The following is a 14,520-nucleotide window of genomic DNA, read 5'->3' as shown; positions in this document are numbered from 1 at the left end:
GCCGACGTTGTTTTTGGTTGAAAAGTGACTCTTCTAGTGCTGTTTCCGTTTTCTATTCGAATGATATTGATCTTCCTTGGCTTTTTAGCACTTGTTTGGCCTGCATTTACAAGATGACTTTGTGCTTCTCTCACATCTTTTGAGAGGGAAATGTTGGTGCGGATACCTTTGCTAACATAGGTATGTCTTCTCCTATTTTGGTTTGGCATGATTTTCCTCCATCAGTGATTCATGTTGCTTCCGCTTTAGAAATTAATGCACATTCCGGAATGATGTATTATTTTTTCTTTCTAGGTTTTGGCTTTGTCCTCCGCTTGTTTATTTTTTATTGCTCTTTTTTATTTAATAAAACTATGTAAATAGGGGACATAGAGTCGTTATATCAAAGAATTAGCCATTTCTAATCGCTTTGAATGGAAATGAAGTAGTCTACTTTGTAGTTGATTACTAAATTTCGGGGTTTTGGTTCTTTCTAACCATGTTATGGTGGTTTAGAGAATAAGGCAACTATGATAGACTAATGATCAAACCCTAATCTTTTTAGTATCCTTAAATAAATAAGGTGAAAAAAAAAAAAAAAAAAAACTTGTCTTTTGTTTGGTGGGGTTTGAAAAAAGGCAGATTATAATACCTTGATGATGATCGGAGCTCTCCCAACTATTTGCAATTTTATATTATTAATTTATACCCTTTTGGAATTTTGCGCAGGATTCAAGCAGTATCCTTTTATCTTTACTAAAATGGTTGTGACTTTGTTCAAAGAAAGGCTGGGGGATTTGCAGGGGTGAAAAGCTGTGGGTGGTAGGGTGGGGAATTGGGAACTTTCATCTTATCTGGGATTCAGCAGATTCGACTATTTTTGCAGAATCTTAATCTGTGTCAGGTAGTTTTACAGGGACTTCTGCTTTGTTACTTTTTCTTCATTGAATTTGAATGCTCCACCTGCTTTAATTTGGTTTCTTTATTTTGATGTGGGTGGGTGGATGGAATGTGTTCTCTTATAAATATGTGGTTTGATGATATTGGATTATGGATTGCTGCATGCTATTGGAATTTTGGGAAAAGGAGGCCTTCTTGGGTACTTTCAGTCTGGGGTGGATTGAGCTTGTTGCTATTAATTCTTGATTCTTTTTAGGTTAAATTCTTTCAATTGGATTGAGGTTATTGGAACAGGGTGTGAATTTCACAGAGCAAAATTCCGTTCGTAGTCATTTCAGTATTATATGAATCTGTTGAATGGTTATCTGGTTGCTCCTTTATGCTGTAATGAACTTGTTGAGTTTGTATAATAGTTAGCTAGACTCTCTCTCTCTCTCTCTCTCTCTCTCTCTCTCTCTCTCTCTCTCTCATTTTTTTTCCAGTTTTTGCGCTTTCTCTTAGTTATGATTTCGTTGCTTATCTGCTCTTGGTTCATATGCATGTTCTGTGAACTGTTGCCCCTCTAAATCTGGAAATTGTTCCCAGATTGAGACTTATTGATTGTATGGTGGTCGTAGATATTCTTGGATCTCACTTTTGCAGTTTCTTGCTTTGCGAATGCTATCGTGTTATCTTTGTTACAGACGACCATTTTTAGTCCTATTTCTTCGCTTTAATAGAACAGTAATGTTATATTTGATTTCTCAGTGTGTATCGTACTAGTCCTTATGACATCCATTAATGTTTTCGTTTGATGTACGTTCAAACTGTGGAGTGATTATATGATAATACTATATATAGTAATAGCTAGCACAATTTAACATGTGTGCCACTGAATATCTTCTATTTTTGCATTTTGGTTTTTACTTTGCTGTTTATTTAATGCTGTGCTTTCTCTGTGCCTAAATGAAATACTATTGGTGCAGGAACAGTTTGCCAGACCAGGGGCGGGTAAGATTTCTCGTTATGGGTTGGCTGACTAAGATTCTTAAAGGTTCTAGCTATAAAGGGCATTCTCATAGGAAATTTAGAGAGGATAGAACATGGGACGAGCCTCGTAATTCAGTGGTAATTACTCTTTTGACTAATATAAACAGAATTTGTCATTGTTCCTGCACATTTAATGTTGCGGTGGACTAGTTTTATTCTCATAGTAGGTAATCGATATCTACCCATCACAAAGATAATTTACAGAAATTACCATGATAATCCAAATTCTGAAGGTTCGTCATACTGATGCTAACTTTATTGTACGATGTTTAGTTTATGTCATACGATGCTAACTTTATGTTGTTGGGAACTTGGAATGCAGGAAGAAGACATAGATGTTGCTATTGCAATGTCCCTTTCAGAACTAGATCAAAAAGGGAAAAGTGTAATCGGTAAGTTTCACCAACATGCAAAAGCTAATTGATAATTTCATATGCTGCATAAGTACGAGAGTTTCCTCAGTGGATACAATAGACTAACTGAATAACTTGGAATTCCCCCACTTTTCGTACAAGGATTAGTAGCTACTAGTGTTAGACATGAGCGACCGAGCAATATGCTGTAGGTGTGCAAATCTTCATGAAATCCATAATGAATTGTGACATTTTCCGTCAAGCATAGAGTGTGACTTCTACATAACTCCACTAAAGGGCATACTCATAAATCTTGGTTGTTGTCTTCTGTTTGATTGATAAGTTACTTATAATCCATTACCCTACTTATTTTTCAGAAGATGATTCTCAATCAGAGGATGATGAACAACCTTATAAAGTTGAATCAGACGATGATGAACGATCAGCCAAAGTTGAATCAGACGATGATGAACGATTTGCCAAAGTTGAATCAGATGATGATGCACGATCTGCCAAAGTTCAGTCGGACGATGATGAAAAACCTGCCAAATTTGACTACGAGGAAGATGAACAAAGTGCTAAACTTCAATTGGAGGAAGATGAACAACTTGCAAAGGCTATTCAAGAAAGTTTGAACATGGATTCTCCTCCTCGACGTGATAATGGCAATATATTTCAACCTCTTTCATTATTCACGCCAGCCAGGTACGGGTGCATGCGGAAACTTTGCTGTCTCTTGAATCTAGTCTAGTCAATCAAGTACTGTTATATGCCAATTTCTGTTATCTATAGGTTCTTAATAACTTTGAATATGACTAGACTTTGTTTGATGGTAAACATTGAAAAATATTGTGAAACAAAACGGATGTAAAGAGAAAATTGAAGTTTGAATTGCCTATATATGGGAGCTTAGACTGGCTCTGTAGCTCACGTGCTCAGTTAAATATATTAAGCCGCCTGATGAGTTTTCTTCCTCTGTAGTAAGAATTGATACAAAAGGTACAAAATCAAATTATTAAACTGTAACTTGTTTGAGCATGAGATAAATAGGTTGATATAAATTTATCCTTTGGTATACACGTGTTTCTTCCGTAACCAGAGAGGAGCGTAATAATTTTTCTGGAGTTGTTTTACTGTAACATTACGAATCAGAGATCCAAGATATCAATATGATCTTTATGTATGAATTCACATAGGGTAGTTACATAAAATGAAGCCACTTGAGAATTGACTCTTTCATTTCATGTAATTTTATAGCTTTATTCCGAAGGTTGTTAAAATTGTTGTTTGTAGGATATGTGCTGGCTGCAAATTGGGAATCGGCCATGGACGATATTTGAGTTGCATGGGTGCTGTTTGGCATCCAGAATGTTTCCGTTGCCGTGCTTGCAATCTTCCAATTACTGATTATGAGGTCAGAATCTGGTTCTTGACATCTTGTTCAGTAAGAATTTTATTTGGAATTGACTGACAAAATACTTGAATTCCCAGCTGAATTATTTAAATTGGAAATATGAATTGTATATAGCTATATATATAATTTAATTTTTGGATCTCCTATCCATGACAGTATTCGATGTCTGGGAATCACCCTTACCATAAATCCTGCTATAAGGAGAAGCATCACCCAAAATGCGATGTTTGCAAGAGTTTCGTAAGTTTCTCTTCTATTTAGTTCTTTAATGATATTGAATTTCCATGCCCCTTTAAAATGATTTCTCTTTATAATTTGCTGTTTTTTCTTTGTTGGTTCTTTCATACAGATCCCAACAAATTCAGCTGGGCTTATTGAGTATAGAGCACATCCTTTCTGGCTACAAAAGTACTGTCCTGCTCATGAGCGCGATGGGACTCCTCGGTGTTGTAGCTGTGAAAGAATGGAGGTAAGTTCATGAAAACACAACTCGTCCTCTTTGCAACCAAACAATAAATCCTGAAGGAACTGAAAAGGATAGAAGACATTATTATTGGTAATGATATGCCTTCTAACCTTGCAGGCACGGGACACAAGATATTTGTTACTTGACGATGGTCGGAAGCTATGTCTGGAGTGTCTAGACTCAGCAATTATGGATACTCACGAATGCCAACCCCTTTACCTTGAGATACAAGACTTTTACGAAGGTTTAAACATGAAACTGAAGCAGCAAGTTCCAATGCTCTTGGTCGAGAGGCAAGCTCTAAACGAGGCTATGGAGGGAGAAAAGAATGTAATCCTGATGCACTAGAGCTTCATGCTTTGGAAAAAGAAAAGTGCCTTTCCGTTTCTTCAATCTAAAAGTTTAGTTGAAATTTTCCTTTACGTTGGCAGGGTCATCATCACATGCCGGAGACTAGAGGACTCTGCTTGTCAGAAGAACAGACTGTCACTACCGTAGGAATTTTTTTCCCTCAGCTTTGTCAATTACATTTCTTAAGCTAACAGTTCATTGATAGAGTTCTCTGTATATCTCTTACTATATTGCAGATTTTACGGAGGCCAAGGATTGGAGCTGGCTACCGGCTGATAGACATGGTTACTGAGCCTCATAGGCTGATTCGTCGCTGTGAAGTAACAGCAATTCTTGTACTGTATGGCCTTCCTAGGTAATATTTCTCTTGATTCCTCTTTATCCATGGTCATTAATCATGCTGCTAATTGATACATACGACCTAAAACTTCTGTGAACGCAGGTTGTTGACAGGGTCGATTCTCGCTCACGAGATGATGCATGCATGGCTGAGGCTTAACGGTGCGTGCCTGTCCTGCACTCCATATTCTGTTTTTGACATTTACAACATTTCCTTTTGGTCGGTTGGATTTACTGATAGGTTGTTGCGCAGGCTATCCGAACCTGAGCCCAGAGGTAGAAGAAGGTATCTGCCAAGTGTTGGCACATATGTGGCTGGATGCTGAGACATATTCTACACCGGGTAGTGATATTGCCTCGTCATCATCCTCTTCTTCCTCTTCCTCGTCATCCTCTTCTAGTTCGGCATCATCTAAGAAGGGTAAACGGTCTGACTTTGAGAAGAAACTCGGTGAATTTTTCAAACACCAAATTGAGTCGGATTCATCAACAGCTTACGGAGAAGGATTCAGGATAGGTAACCAAGCAGTGCTCAAGTATGGTCTGAGGAGGACCCTCGACCATATTAGATTGGTCGGAAACTTTCCCGAGTGACTTTTAGAGTTGATACAAAAGAGTTCTTACCACATAAATCCATACCTCGGCCTTGCCAATGACTATATAGGATGTAGATCATGAGAGATAAAGCAAAGAAAATGCTCATTTCTGTGTGGATTGTTGTCATCTCAAAACAGTTTGTGGAACATATTTAGAAATTATACTACCACATTTTACCCTTCAAATCTGTTTAGAAGAAATTGTATCTAAAAGACAGATGACAATTACGACGAGATTGCTCTTAGAGGCATTTTATCCATGGATATCAAGCTTGACCATCCTTCTGGTTTTCCATGTACTTGTTTTGTAAAAACTCAGGGGGAGTTTCCCTCTAGGTGTAGTGTGTCCACTACTGTATTTGAGGTGAGGTTTCGAGTTTGAATTTCCCACTGCCAATATCTATTGATAAAATAAATAAATAAGGTTAAAATAGAGCTCTATACAGTGTCGGCTAGACTAATTTAAAAAAAAAAAAAAATTGTTGGCTTGAATATGATATGAATGGTTGAAAGAACTTTGTTTGGCATCTTACATGCTCATTACCTTCATTACCTTTAATCGCAGTCTGATGCGTACACAAAAGTATCTCATTATCAAACTGTGATTTATGCACAGATAACGACTTCTTACATGCAGTTAGGTATTTTTCATTTCATAACATTCTAAATTAAGGAAAATGATCATATACCATTTTTATTCTCTCACACACTCAACTTGAATCATATTAGTTGTTCCATTTGATTTATACAATCCAAAATTATAGAGGGGTGTGTGAGAAACTAAAGATACATGTGCTCGGAGAAACGTGGGATGAGTATAGAGTTAGCTCGGAGAAACGTGTGTGCGCCGAGTCTTATAACATTGTGATGCGTATTTTTGCCCAAATGAGGAAAGATTCGGAGGCGGGGAGGGACTTTAGTATGATGATTGAAGAAGGGGGCAGTCCCGAATAGTTGGACTTAAGACAGTGATGATTGAGCACCTTCTGAGTTCTGGCGTATATACCTTTATTTATACCTTATTTATCTTCCCTAAGTGGATTACCTTGAGTCGCGGATACGTTGCGTCAAGCTAAGATTATGTAACTAGCCAATGATGATCTTTCATGGATTTGCCTATATAAGCCGCAACTAAGGTTGCAAAAATAAGAGCTTGAATACCGAGTCAAACTCAATAGAGATCAATTATTTTTTCTGCCGTTAAGGTGGAGAACTAAACAAAGAATTCTCTTATAAATCAAGAATTCTCTTTCTTTATCATCCATCGAATCACTGTTCGAGATCCAGAATTCTATTTTATCATCAATCCAATCACCGCGCGATTGGTTTCTAAGATCGCTTCCAGCTCTAGGCTTTTTACTAGTTAGCCCCGGTAAATCCCCCAGACGACGAATTTTTTTGAAACGAGGCCATATGTAACATGACATAAAGACTCGTTATTTTTTATGAAATTTCATAAAACAAAACTAAAATATGATAAATTAATCCAAATTTACTAAAGTATTGTATTACAAAGAATAATTAGAGGAATCGTATCAATATCCGGACCTTATTATATATAAATAATTCTATTATATAAATAAAAAAGAATTTTAAATTTTTTTGGGAAGTCTGCAATGGAGGTGTTTAATGTGCTTCCTTTGATGAGGGTGAATCGAACTTTAAACCAGTTTTCAGTTTTGGCAGAGGCATGTGTTGATGTCGAACAGTTTGACGAGGATAAGAATTTACTTAATGAAATTCGTGTTGATGGGATATTGCCGGGTCACGCTATGCGTTTGTCTTTGGAACGGATTCAAAAAGCAGGGTTTGTACATGAGACTTATGAATTTCTAAGAGAAATGTTGCCCAATGACTCAGTGAGGGGACCAAGAGCATATCAATAATCAGCGGTGATGATGATGAGGATGTTGGTGATGATGTTAGCTTCGAATGTGCTTGAAGAGATGATTATGTCTAGAATTGTTCCCGATATCCAGACATTTTCAGGGTTGATGCATCATTTTGCACTAAACGCGGACATCAAAACTGTGCAGAAACTCTTCGCAATGGTTAGGCAGAGTGGAGTCCAGCCAGATGTTTATATGTTTAAAGTCCTGATCCAAGCATATTGCAAATGTGGGAGAGCTGCTCTTGCATTGCGGAAGAGTTGTGAGGAAGTAAGCAACACCCTTCCTCTCACGTTGCCGGGTCGCATATGGACGCTGAGCTCTGCAGATCTTACCAAAGCTTTTTCTATTTACTCCAGTAGTTTCTCATCTGCTGGCGAATAGAATTTTTTTAAGATGAATTATGTAAAACGGACGATTTACTTTGTAGCCGAATACTTGAAATCGTATAATCTTGAAGTTAAGGGCAGTCCTATAACTGCAGATACCGGATGTTTTCGCTTGTATTGTTATGTGCCGGTAGTTTTCCCCTTTACAATGTATTGTTATCTTTTACTTCGCTTGATGTCACTATCGAACAGACGTTGTTATTTTAAATTGTCTGATTATTTTCTTCCATTGAAAACGTTGGTACAGCTATTTTCATTCAACTACCGCAGGCGGCCGCCCCTTGAGTTTGTTAGTGTATCTCTCTAGCAGCAGCCGTTCAGCATCAAATCTGTGGTTATGAACTTATGGTTGTGTCGGGAATCACCTGACATCGAAACCCTTTTGATTGAAAATAATCATCTGTCTCTAGTGATTGCCTCAACACAACGGCATGATTGCCATCGCGTTGGTTTTTTCCAACAGGCCAACAAATAATAAGCAATAATCTATCACGTTGCATTCGATACCATGATCTCATCCATGGTTCCTGTAGCTGACTTTATATACAGAAATGGTCGGATTAAGAGACAACTTGCCGTCCAGAGTTTGTTGCTTGTTTTAAACTAATCTGCTTTATTTGAATACTTCATTGCAGAAAGGAATTTTGAAGTATTTAAATCTATTTTCTGTCCGAATGCACAATAATTGTATGATTATATTTTAGTTTATATAAAATCAAACGATTAAGACTCCTTCAATTTGAAGCTAGAGAGATGGTCACCTGAAATGAATTATATGTTTTTAATTTGGATTGAAAGCTCTCTCTGCAAGCCTTCCAGCTTTTTTTTCGACTTTTAGCACGATCACGTAAGCAAATGTTGCATTAACTAGTTGAGAAGCCTGCAGAATTTTAGCAGGTCATAACAATGGCGATCTCCTTCCTCTGCTCCAAACCTCTCTGTATTCTTCTGCTACTCCTCTTCATCACTGCCCGAATTTTAGCTCAATCAACGCCATCCAACTCGAGCACAAGTTTCTCGTGCTCTGTAGATTCACCTCCTTCGTGTGACACGTACGTGTCCTACTTCCCCCAGCCTCAGTTTATGAGCCTGGAAAATATATCTCATCTATTCGGGGTCAGTCCCTTATCGATTGCCAAGGCGAGTAATCTAGTTTCTGAGCACATCAGATTGATTGCAGGCCAACTCTTACTAGTTCCAATCAGCTGCGGTTGCTCTGGAAACAGTTACTTTTCTAACATCACATATGAGATCAAGAGCGGAGATAGCTTCTACTTAGTTTCGGTCAATTCATTTGAGAATCTCACCGATTGGCATGAAGTGCTAAATATGAACCCAACTCTGAATCCGACCCTCTTGCAGATTGGCCAGAAAGTCATCTTTCCTCTGTTCTGCAAGTGCCCCTCGAAGATGTATACGAAAAATGGAATAAAGTATCACATCACATACATATGGCAACCCAATGATGACATCAGGCGTGTGAGTTCCAGGTTCAGTGTGTCAACACTTGACATCTCATCTGCAAATAACCTCCACAACGACAGCGCTGCAGTGGGACTTCCGGTGGTGATCCCCGTGTCAAGTTTGCCTGCTCTAGTTCAACCAAAACCCCCCCAAGGAAGAAACATATTCAAGCAGTGGTGGTGGCTCATTCTCATCATAATCTTGGGAGGTGTTCTAATAGTTTCTTCACTTTTCGCGATGTTTGCCGTGTATACTCATCACCAACATAAGGTGAAGAAGGCTTTGGACGGTCCTGGTTCATCTCTGGAGAGCGCTGAATGGTTCAAAATGAAAGAAGGGAAAATTGATGAGAATTTTGGCCTGAAGTTTATACAAGATAAGCTTCTTCCGGGAGTTTCAAGCTATCTTGGAAAGCCAATCATGTACGAGGTCAAAACGATTATGGAAGCAACGATGAATCTTAACGAGCACTGCAGAATTGGAGGGTCGGTATACAGAGCCATAGTTGACGGACAAGTCTTAGCTGTAAAGAACACTAAAGAAGATGTCACGGAGGAGCTAAACATTCTGCAGAAGGTAAATCATGCAAATTTGGTGAAGCTTATCGGAGTCTCATCTGAAACAGACGGGAGTCGCTTCTTGGTCTACGAATACGCTGAAAATGGATCACTTGATAAGTGGTTGTACTCCAAATCTTCGGCCACTTCAAGATCTGCGGAGCTGCTCACGTGGAATCGGAGACTAAGTATAGCTCTAGATGTCGCCAATGGCCTGCAATACATGCACGAACACACTCAGCGAAGCATTGTTCACATGGATATCAGGACGAGTAACATACTTCTCAACTCCAAATTCAAGGCCAAGATAGCAAATTTCTCCATGGCTAGAGCAGCTGCAAACGATGTCACCCCCAAAGTAGATGTTTTTGCTTTTGGGGTTGTACTTTTGGCCTTGCTTTCCGGAAAGAAAGGCATGGAAGCAAAAGAAAATGGAGAGGCTATCATGTTGTGGAAGGATGTTAGGTGGGTTTTGGAAGCCGATGAGGAAAAAGTGGGGAGGTTGAGAAAATGGATGGATCCGAATTTGGAGAACTTCTATCCGATTGATGGTGCTTTGAGCTTGACAGCCTTGGCAAGGGCCTGCACACAGGAGAAGCCATCAACTAGACCAAGCATGGGAGAAGTTGTGTTCAACCTCTCTGTACTTACTCATTCATCTTCTCAGTCGACATTGGAAAGGCCTTGGACTTCGGCATTAGAAGAAGAAGTTCTTGAAACTATCAGTCCAATCACTGCTCGTTGATTCTGGGAGGAAGCCGGAAGTTTTAGCCCAATTAGACCTGTATTTACATGTTCATAATTATGTACTGAGAAAATGATGTACAATTCCTTGAAGTTCTGAATTTTCAGCTAATTTAGAGTTTGCTTGATGATGGAATTGAGTGTAAAGTTTTCGACTAATTTAAGGTTTGCCTGATCATGAAGGAATCTGAATCTGTAATTTTCTTGCTATATGCAAATATCATATTGTAGAAACCATTTCCCTTCCGTTGGGGATCCTTCAAAAAAAAATTATTTGAGGGACACCTTGTAATGTTTATTCCGTAACTTTTTTCAACGATTCAAACCGTCTTTATTTCATTACATCATCCATATCATGCAACTGTTACAATTGTTTATTATGAATGGCAATAAAGTTGACAACAAAACAATTATTCATCATGCAATTGTTACACTTACATGTTGCAGAAAAACAGTGCTTTATGAGATGCGTACTGTTTCAACTAGATCAGTATTTTACAAAAATGAATCTACTTTTATTGCATCGAATTGAATTTTTTGCAGGAACGAGAGTACTTGATGGATTCTTGGTCTGTTTTCTGGCTCTTGAGCCAAGCATTCAAGACTTAGCTTTATCATTCGTACTGCAAACTCTGCGCAGCGCTCTACATTGAAATTCGGATCTATTAGCCCATCAGGCTGAGCTTCTGCATTTTCTCCTCCCATTGTTGTAGAGATTGTGTCTGAAAGAAGTACTTCCACTCCATCCTGCAAGAATACAGCTTCTTTTCCTGTTACCAACTCCAGCATAACAACCCCAAAGGCGTAGATATCGATTGCAGGTGTCACCAATCCATATTCTATATATTCTGGTGCCATGTAACCATTCGGTACCCTGGCATACCTTATAGATGAATTCCCATTCGATTGATTCTCTGCTGACCGTGCGAGGCTGAAATTTGCAATCTTAGCCCTTAAATTTTTGTTGAGTAGAACATTGGCACTGCTAAGATCCTTGTGCACGTAAGCAGGACTGGTGAAGTTGTGCAGATAGTGAAGCCCATTGGCAATGTCCAAAGCGATCTGAACCCTACGATCCCAACTCTGAACTTCTGGACAATTGTTTTTCTTGATCCAATCTCGTAACGAACCATTTTCCATGAACTCATACATGAGGTACAAATCCCCGCCGTGTTCACATGCACCCAAAAGGCTGATCAGATTGAAATGGTTGACCTTTTTCAGTAAGTTCACCTCCTTAGTCACATCTTTGCTCATTTTCTTTATGGCTAGCGCTTTTCCGTTGAGAAAACCCTTATGTACAGAGCCCCCCAACCAGCTCTTTTCGCTGAAATCCTCCGTAGCATGTTTCAATTCTCCGTATTCGAAGACTTTCAACCCTACATCAACTTGAGAAATGGTAACAAATAAATCTTCCTCCAGTGCCCTTTTCTTCTTTCCTTCTGTATTCTTTTGAGAACCCTTTTTCTGGCAACGAAAGAAGACCACAGAGATAACCAAGCGGAGAACTAGCAGAAGAATTCCAATTCCAATTCCAATTCCAACCCAAATAAGTATATCCTTAGATCTTCTATTTCCATGAATAGAAGTAACCGGAGGAGAAAGGAATGGCGGTGGCCCAGGCAGGTGGTGAATTACGGTTTGAGAGCTCGAAGGCTCCGCCGACAGTGGAATTAGAATGGGTGTAAATGCTAGCAAAGGAGGATCATCTTCTGTAAACCTATTTGCGTAAGCTACACTCTTTACACTTACATTAAATCTCTTACTCACGTCAGGGACAGAATCATCCAAGCTGACCAAGTAAGTCATTAGAAATTTAGTACCATCGGCAGTTTGGTTGCTTGTGGGACAAGCACATCTCAGCGGCACCTTTAATTTCATGCCAGGCTGCAAGTCGAATGCACTATAATTGTTCTGTTGCATGAGAGCATTACAAGTAGACAAACTCTGATATGTCTGAGTTGCTATTATATAATATGTGTGGTCTATAGAGGGAATGACAAAAGAGGCTTTGGCCTCATAGGACTGATCTGAACAAGAACAGACCACCGGAACAATCACCTCTTTGTTTGGAGGCAGCAAGAGAGTATGATCCGAGACATTGTTGATCCGCGCAAGCTCAGAGGGGTCTGAAGCTGTGAGGTTCGATATGGCAGAGACGGAATCATAAGGGGGTTGAGAGAGGAAAATCAAGAAAGCCTTGCATGACTGCTTTTTTCTACTGCAGCTGTACAGAAAAGCCGGAGATGTACCAACATTTTCGCCACAATCAGAAGCCGAGCCTTCTAAATAACTTTGTTGGGCTTTGGTTTTCGGAGTGAAGAGCAACAAAACTAAGAACATGAACATAGAGCAATCCATGATCAAGTTTCTACTTTCTGTGAAGACTTCTGGCAGAGGAAAAGCTTGAAGTCTTGAAGTTTTGTAGTACATGGCAATGACAATGTCTGCAGCATCAGCATTACCGCGTTCTAATTATTTTGAATAATTGACTTTTTGTACTTATGTTGGCTAATTAGGTTTAATCACATGGAATTTTCCCAGAAAATCATCCGTGGTTGGGACCCAAATTTAACTTGTATTGAACTTTAATCTTTTTTAAAGGATCAGTAGTTCCTTAATTAATGGAGTTTAGGGTAGGGATGTGGGGGAGAATCATATGACTAGTAGCACTCTTGACTAGACCAAGTCTCCTTATATGCCAATAAAAATACCTTGTAGTCCATATTAATAATTTGGCTATGCTACGTACGTTTTGTTCGATACAACGACATTGCAACATTGTCTATGGTGTATTCACAGTCGGTTCTTTTGTAATGAATGCATTTCCGATCCATATTATGAAATCCTGTTATTGGATTTCACAATTCAGTTTGTTGTATTTCGAATTTTCAGGAAATTATTATTATTTATGTTGTCACGCCCCAAAAAGGGGCACGTAACAGTGTCACGTTCTATTAGTAACACAATATTATAGTGTTAAATTCCAACACTATAGCACTACATTCCCAATAGAATGTAAGGCTATTTAAGGGGAAGTAAAATAATTTATTTTTCAGTAGTACGGAAGTGGAAATCATTTTGGTAAAATGAAGAATAAAAGGGCAACGGAATTTGTATAAATTTTTTACATCAAAGATGAAGTTTACAACTTACAACAAAACCAAAGTGTTTAAAGTAATTATCATACTAAACCAACTCTTTAGTACAATTTGAAAATGCAAAACGTTGAATTTGGCTATAAAAATCCTTCAAGACGATGAGGCAATGAACGACCGAGAAGTTTACAAGTAACAAAGAACACTAGTCCCGACTTAACGTCTATCTGTAGGTGCACCAGTCATGTAATAAAGTAGGGGGTGAGCATCACAAACGTTCATCGCTCCCCCTCAGAGAATCCACCCTAGCTAGGTTTGAAAATAGTATATGACACTATATATATTATAGGAAAATGATGCACAACAAAAGCTTTGTTTAGTTTTGAAAATAGATTGTATGCTCACATAATTTCCTTTTAAAAAAAAAATAGGGATCCCAATAAATCGCTACATGCCTAATGACCGGTCCAATGACCAACTACCCCATGTAGCGAAAGTGTCCTTTAATGCTCTACCCTTAGATATCTTAGTACCTCTCCTAGAAGGGTAGCGGTAATAATCCCTTCGTAGTAGCCCCTCCGGAAGTTTAGGGGATCAAAACCCAAGACGGTCGCTATGCCCCCTTCACTCTCAAGTCATCACTTTAATTTGTAGCATAAAAAACATGCATATCATGATATAAAACAAAACCATTTTTCCTCATGGTTCTATCACAATAAAATTCATGCAGCTTTCACAGGCATTCGTATATTTACATATACATACATTCATAAAATTCCATAACTAGGGTAAGTGAGGATCTCCCTACCTGGTCTCCAAGCCAAGCAAGCAATATTCCTCACCAATACCTAAATTCCAAAGCTAAAACGAAGATTGACATCATTACTGCAATAGCTAAGCTCCACGTTACTGTAATAGCTAAACTCCACGTACTTGAGCAAGCTCATTGATC

The 14,520-nt window shown here is 38.7% G+C and overlaps 4 protein-coding genes across 6 annotated transcripts; 3 read left to right on the top strand and 1 right to left on the bottom strand.

Moving 5' to 3' along the window:
• The first annotated feature begins 344 nt into the window (after window positions 1-344).
• LOC137747119 (protein DA1-related 1-like) lies at window positions 345-5,708 on the top strand. 3 transcript variants are annotated; one of them, XM_068487131.1, is made up of 12 exons: window positions 345-883; window positions 1,851-1,986; window positions 2,231-2,300; window positions 2,639-2,972; window positions 3,555-3,675; window positions 3,832-3,915; window positions 4,025-4,144; window positions 4,259-4,471; window positions 4,573-4,635; window positions 4,729-4,847; window positions 4,935-4,993; window positions 5,085-5,708. In XM_068487131.1, exons 2-12 carry the CDS (start codon window positions 1,885-1,887, stop codon window positions 5,423-5,425), a joined length of 1,626 nt encoding a protein of 541 aa, XP_068343232.1. In that variant the 5' UTR covers window positions 345-883; window positions 1,851-1,884; the 3' UTR covers window positions 5,426-5,708. The 3 variants fall into 3 exon arrangements, with proteins under 3 accessions (XP_068343232.1, XP_068343231.1, XP_068343233.1); XM_068487130.1 differs by having other exon boundaries at window positions 347-883; window positions 1,845-1,986; XM_068487132.1 differs by having other exon boundaries at window positions 353-883; window positions 1,845-1,986; window positions 2,639-2,966.
• Window positions 5,709-7,043: 1,335 nt separating this feature from the next.
• On the top strand, window positions 7,044-7,700 carry LOC137747811 (pentatricopeptide repeat-containing protein At5g66631-like). The gene is made up of 2 exons (XM_068487953.1): window positions 7,044-7,286; window positions 7,407-7,700. The coding sequence occupies exons 1-2, from the start codon at window positions 7,044-7,046 to the stop codon at window positions 7,698-7,700; spliced, it is 537 nt and encodes a 178-aa protein (XP_068344054.1).
• Window positions 7,701-8,611: 911 nt separating this feature from the next.
• LOC137746838 (serine/threonine receptor-like kinase NFP) lies at window positions 8,612-10,471 on the top strand. The gene has a single exon (XM_068486849.1). It carries the CDS (start codon window positions 8,612-8,614, stop codon window positions 10,469-10,471), a length of 1,860 nt encoding a protein of 619 aa, XP_068342950.1.
• A 402-nt stretch (window positions 10,472-10,873) lies between these two features.
• Window positions 10,874-12,855, bottom strand: LOC137746531 (protein LYK5-like). Its single transcript, XM_068486550.1, has one exon. It carries the CDS (start codon window positions 12,829-12,831, stop codon window positions 10,966-10,968), a length of 1,866 nt encoding a protein of 621 aa, XP_068342651.1. The 5' UTR covers window positions 12,832-12,855; the 3' UTR covers window positions 10,874-10,965.
• Window positions 12,856-14,520: the final 1,665 nt, after the last annotated feature.

The sequence above is a fragment of the Pyrus communis genome, chromosome 10, assembly GCF_963583255.1.
Source record: "Pyrus communis chromosome 10, drPyrComm1.1, whole genome shotgun sequence".
Taxonomy (NCBI): Eukaryota; Viridiplantae; Streptophyta; class Magnoliopsida; order Rosales; family Rosaceae; genus Pyrus; species Pyrus communis.
Note: the sequence above shows the minus strand (reverse complement) of the source record. Positions and strands in the feature narration are given on the sequence as shown.

Bases quoted from the DNA above. Each gene is read 5' to 3' on its own strand.
- LOC137747119 (XM_068487131.1), top strand. From the start codon at position 1,885: ATGGGTTGGCTGACTAAGATTCTTAAAGGTTCTAGCTATAAAGGGCAT. The intron at 2,301-2,638 runs GTAAGTTTCACC...CTTATTTTTCAG, and splicing joins AAAAGGGAAAAGTGTAATCG to AAGATGATTCTCAATCAGAG. The intron at 4,994-5,084 runs GTGCGTGCCTGT...GTTGTTGCGCAG, and splicing joins TGCATGGCTGAGGCTTAACG to GCTATCCGAACCTGAGCCCA.
- LOC137747811 (XM_068487953.1), top strand. From the start codon at position 7,044: ATGGAGGTGTTTAATGTGCTTCCTTTGATGAGGGTGAATCGAACTTTA. The intron at 7,287-7,406 runs GTGAGGGGACCA...CCCGATATCCAG, and splicing joins AAATGTTGCCCAATGACTCA to ACATTTTCAGGGTTGATGCA.
- LOC137746531 (XM_068486550.1), bottom strand. From the start codon at position 12,831: ATGGATTGCTCTATGTTCATGTTCTTAGTTTTGTTGCTCTTCACTCCG.
- LOC137746838 (XM_068486849.1), top strand. From the start codon at position 8,612: ATGGCGATCTCCTTCCTCTGCTCCAAACCTCTCTGTATTCTTCTGCTA.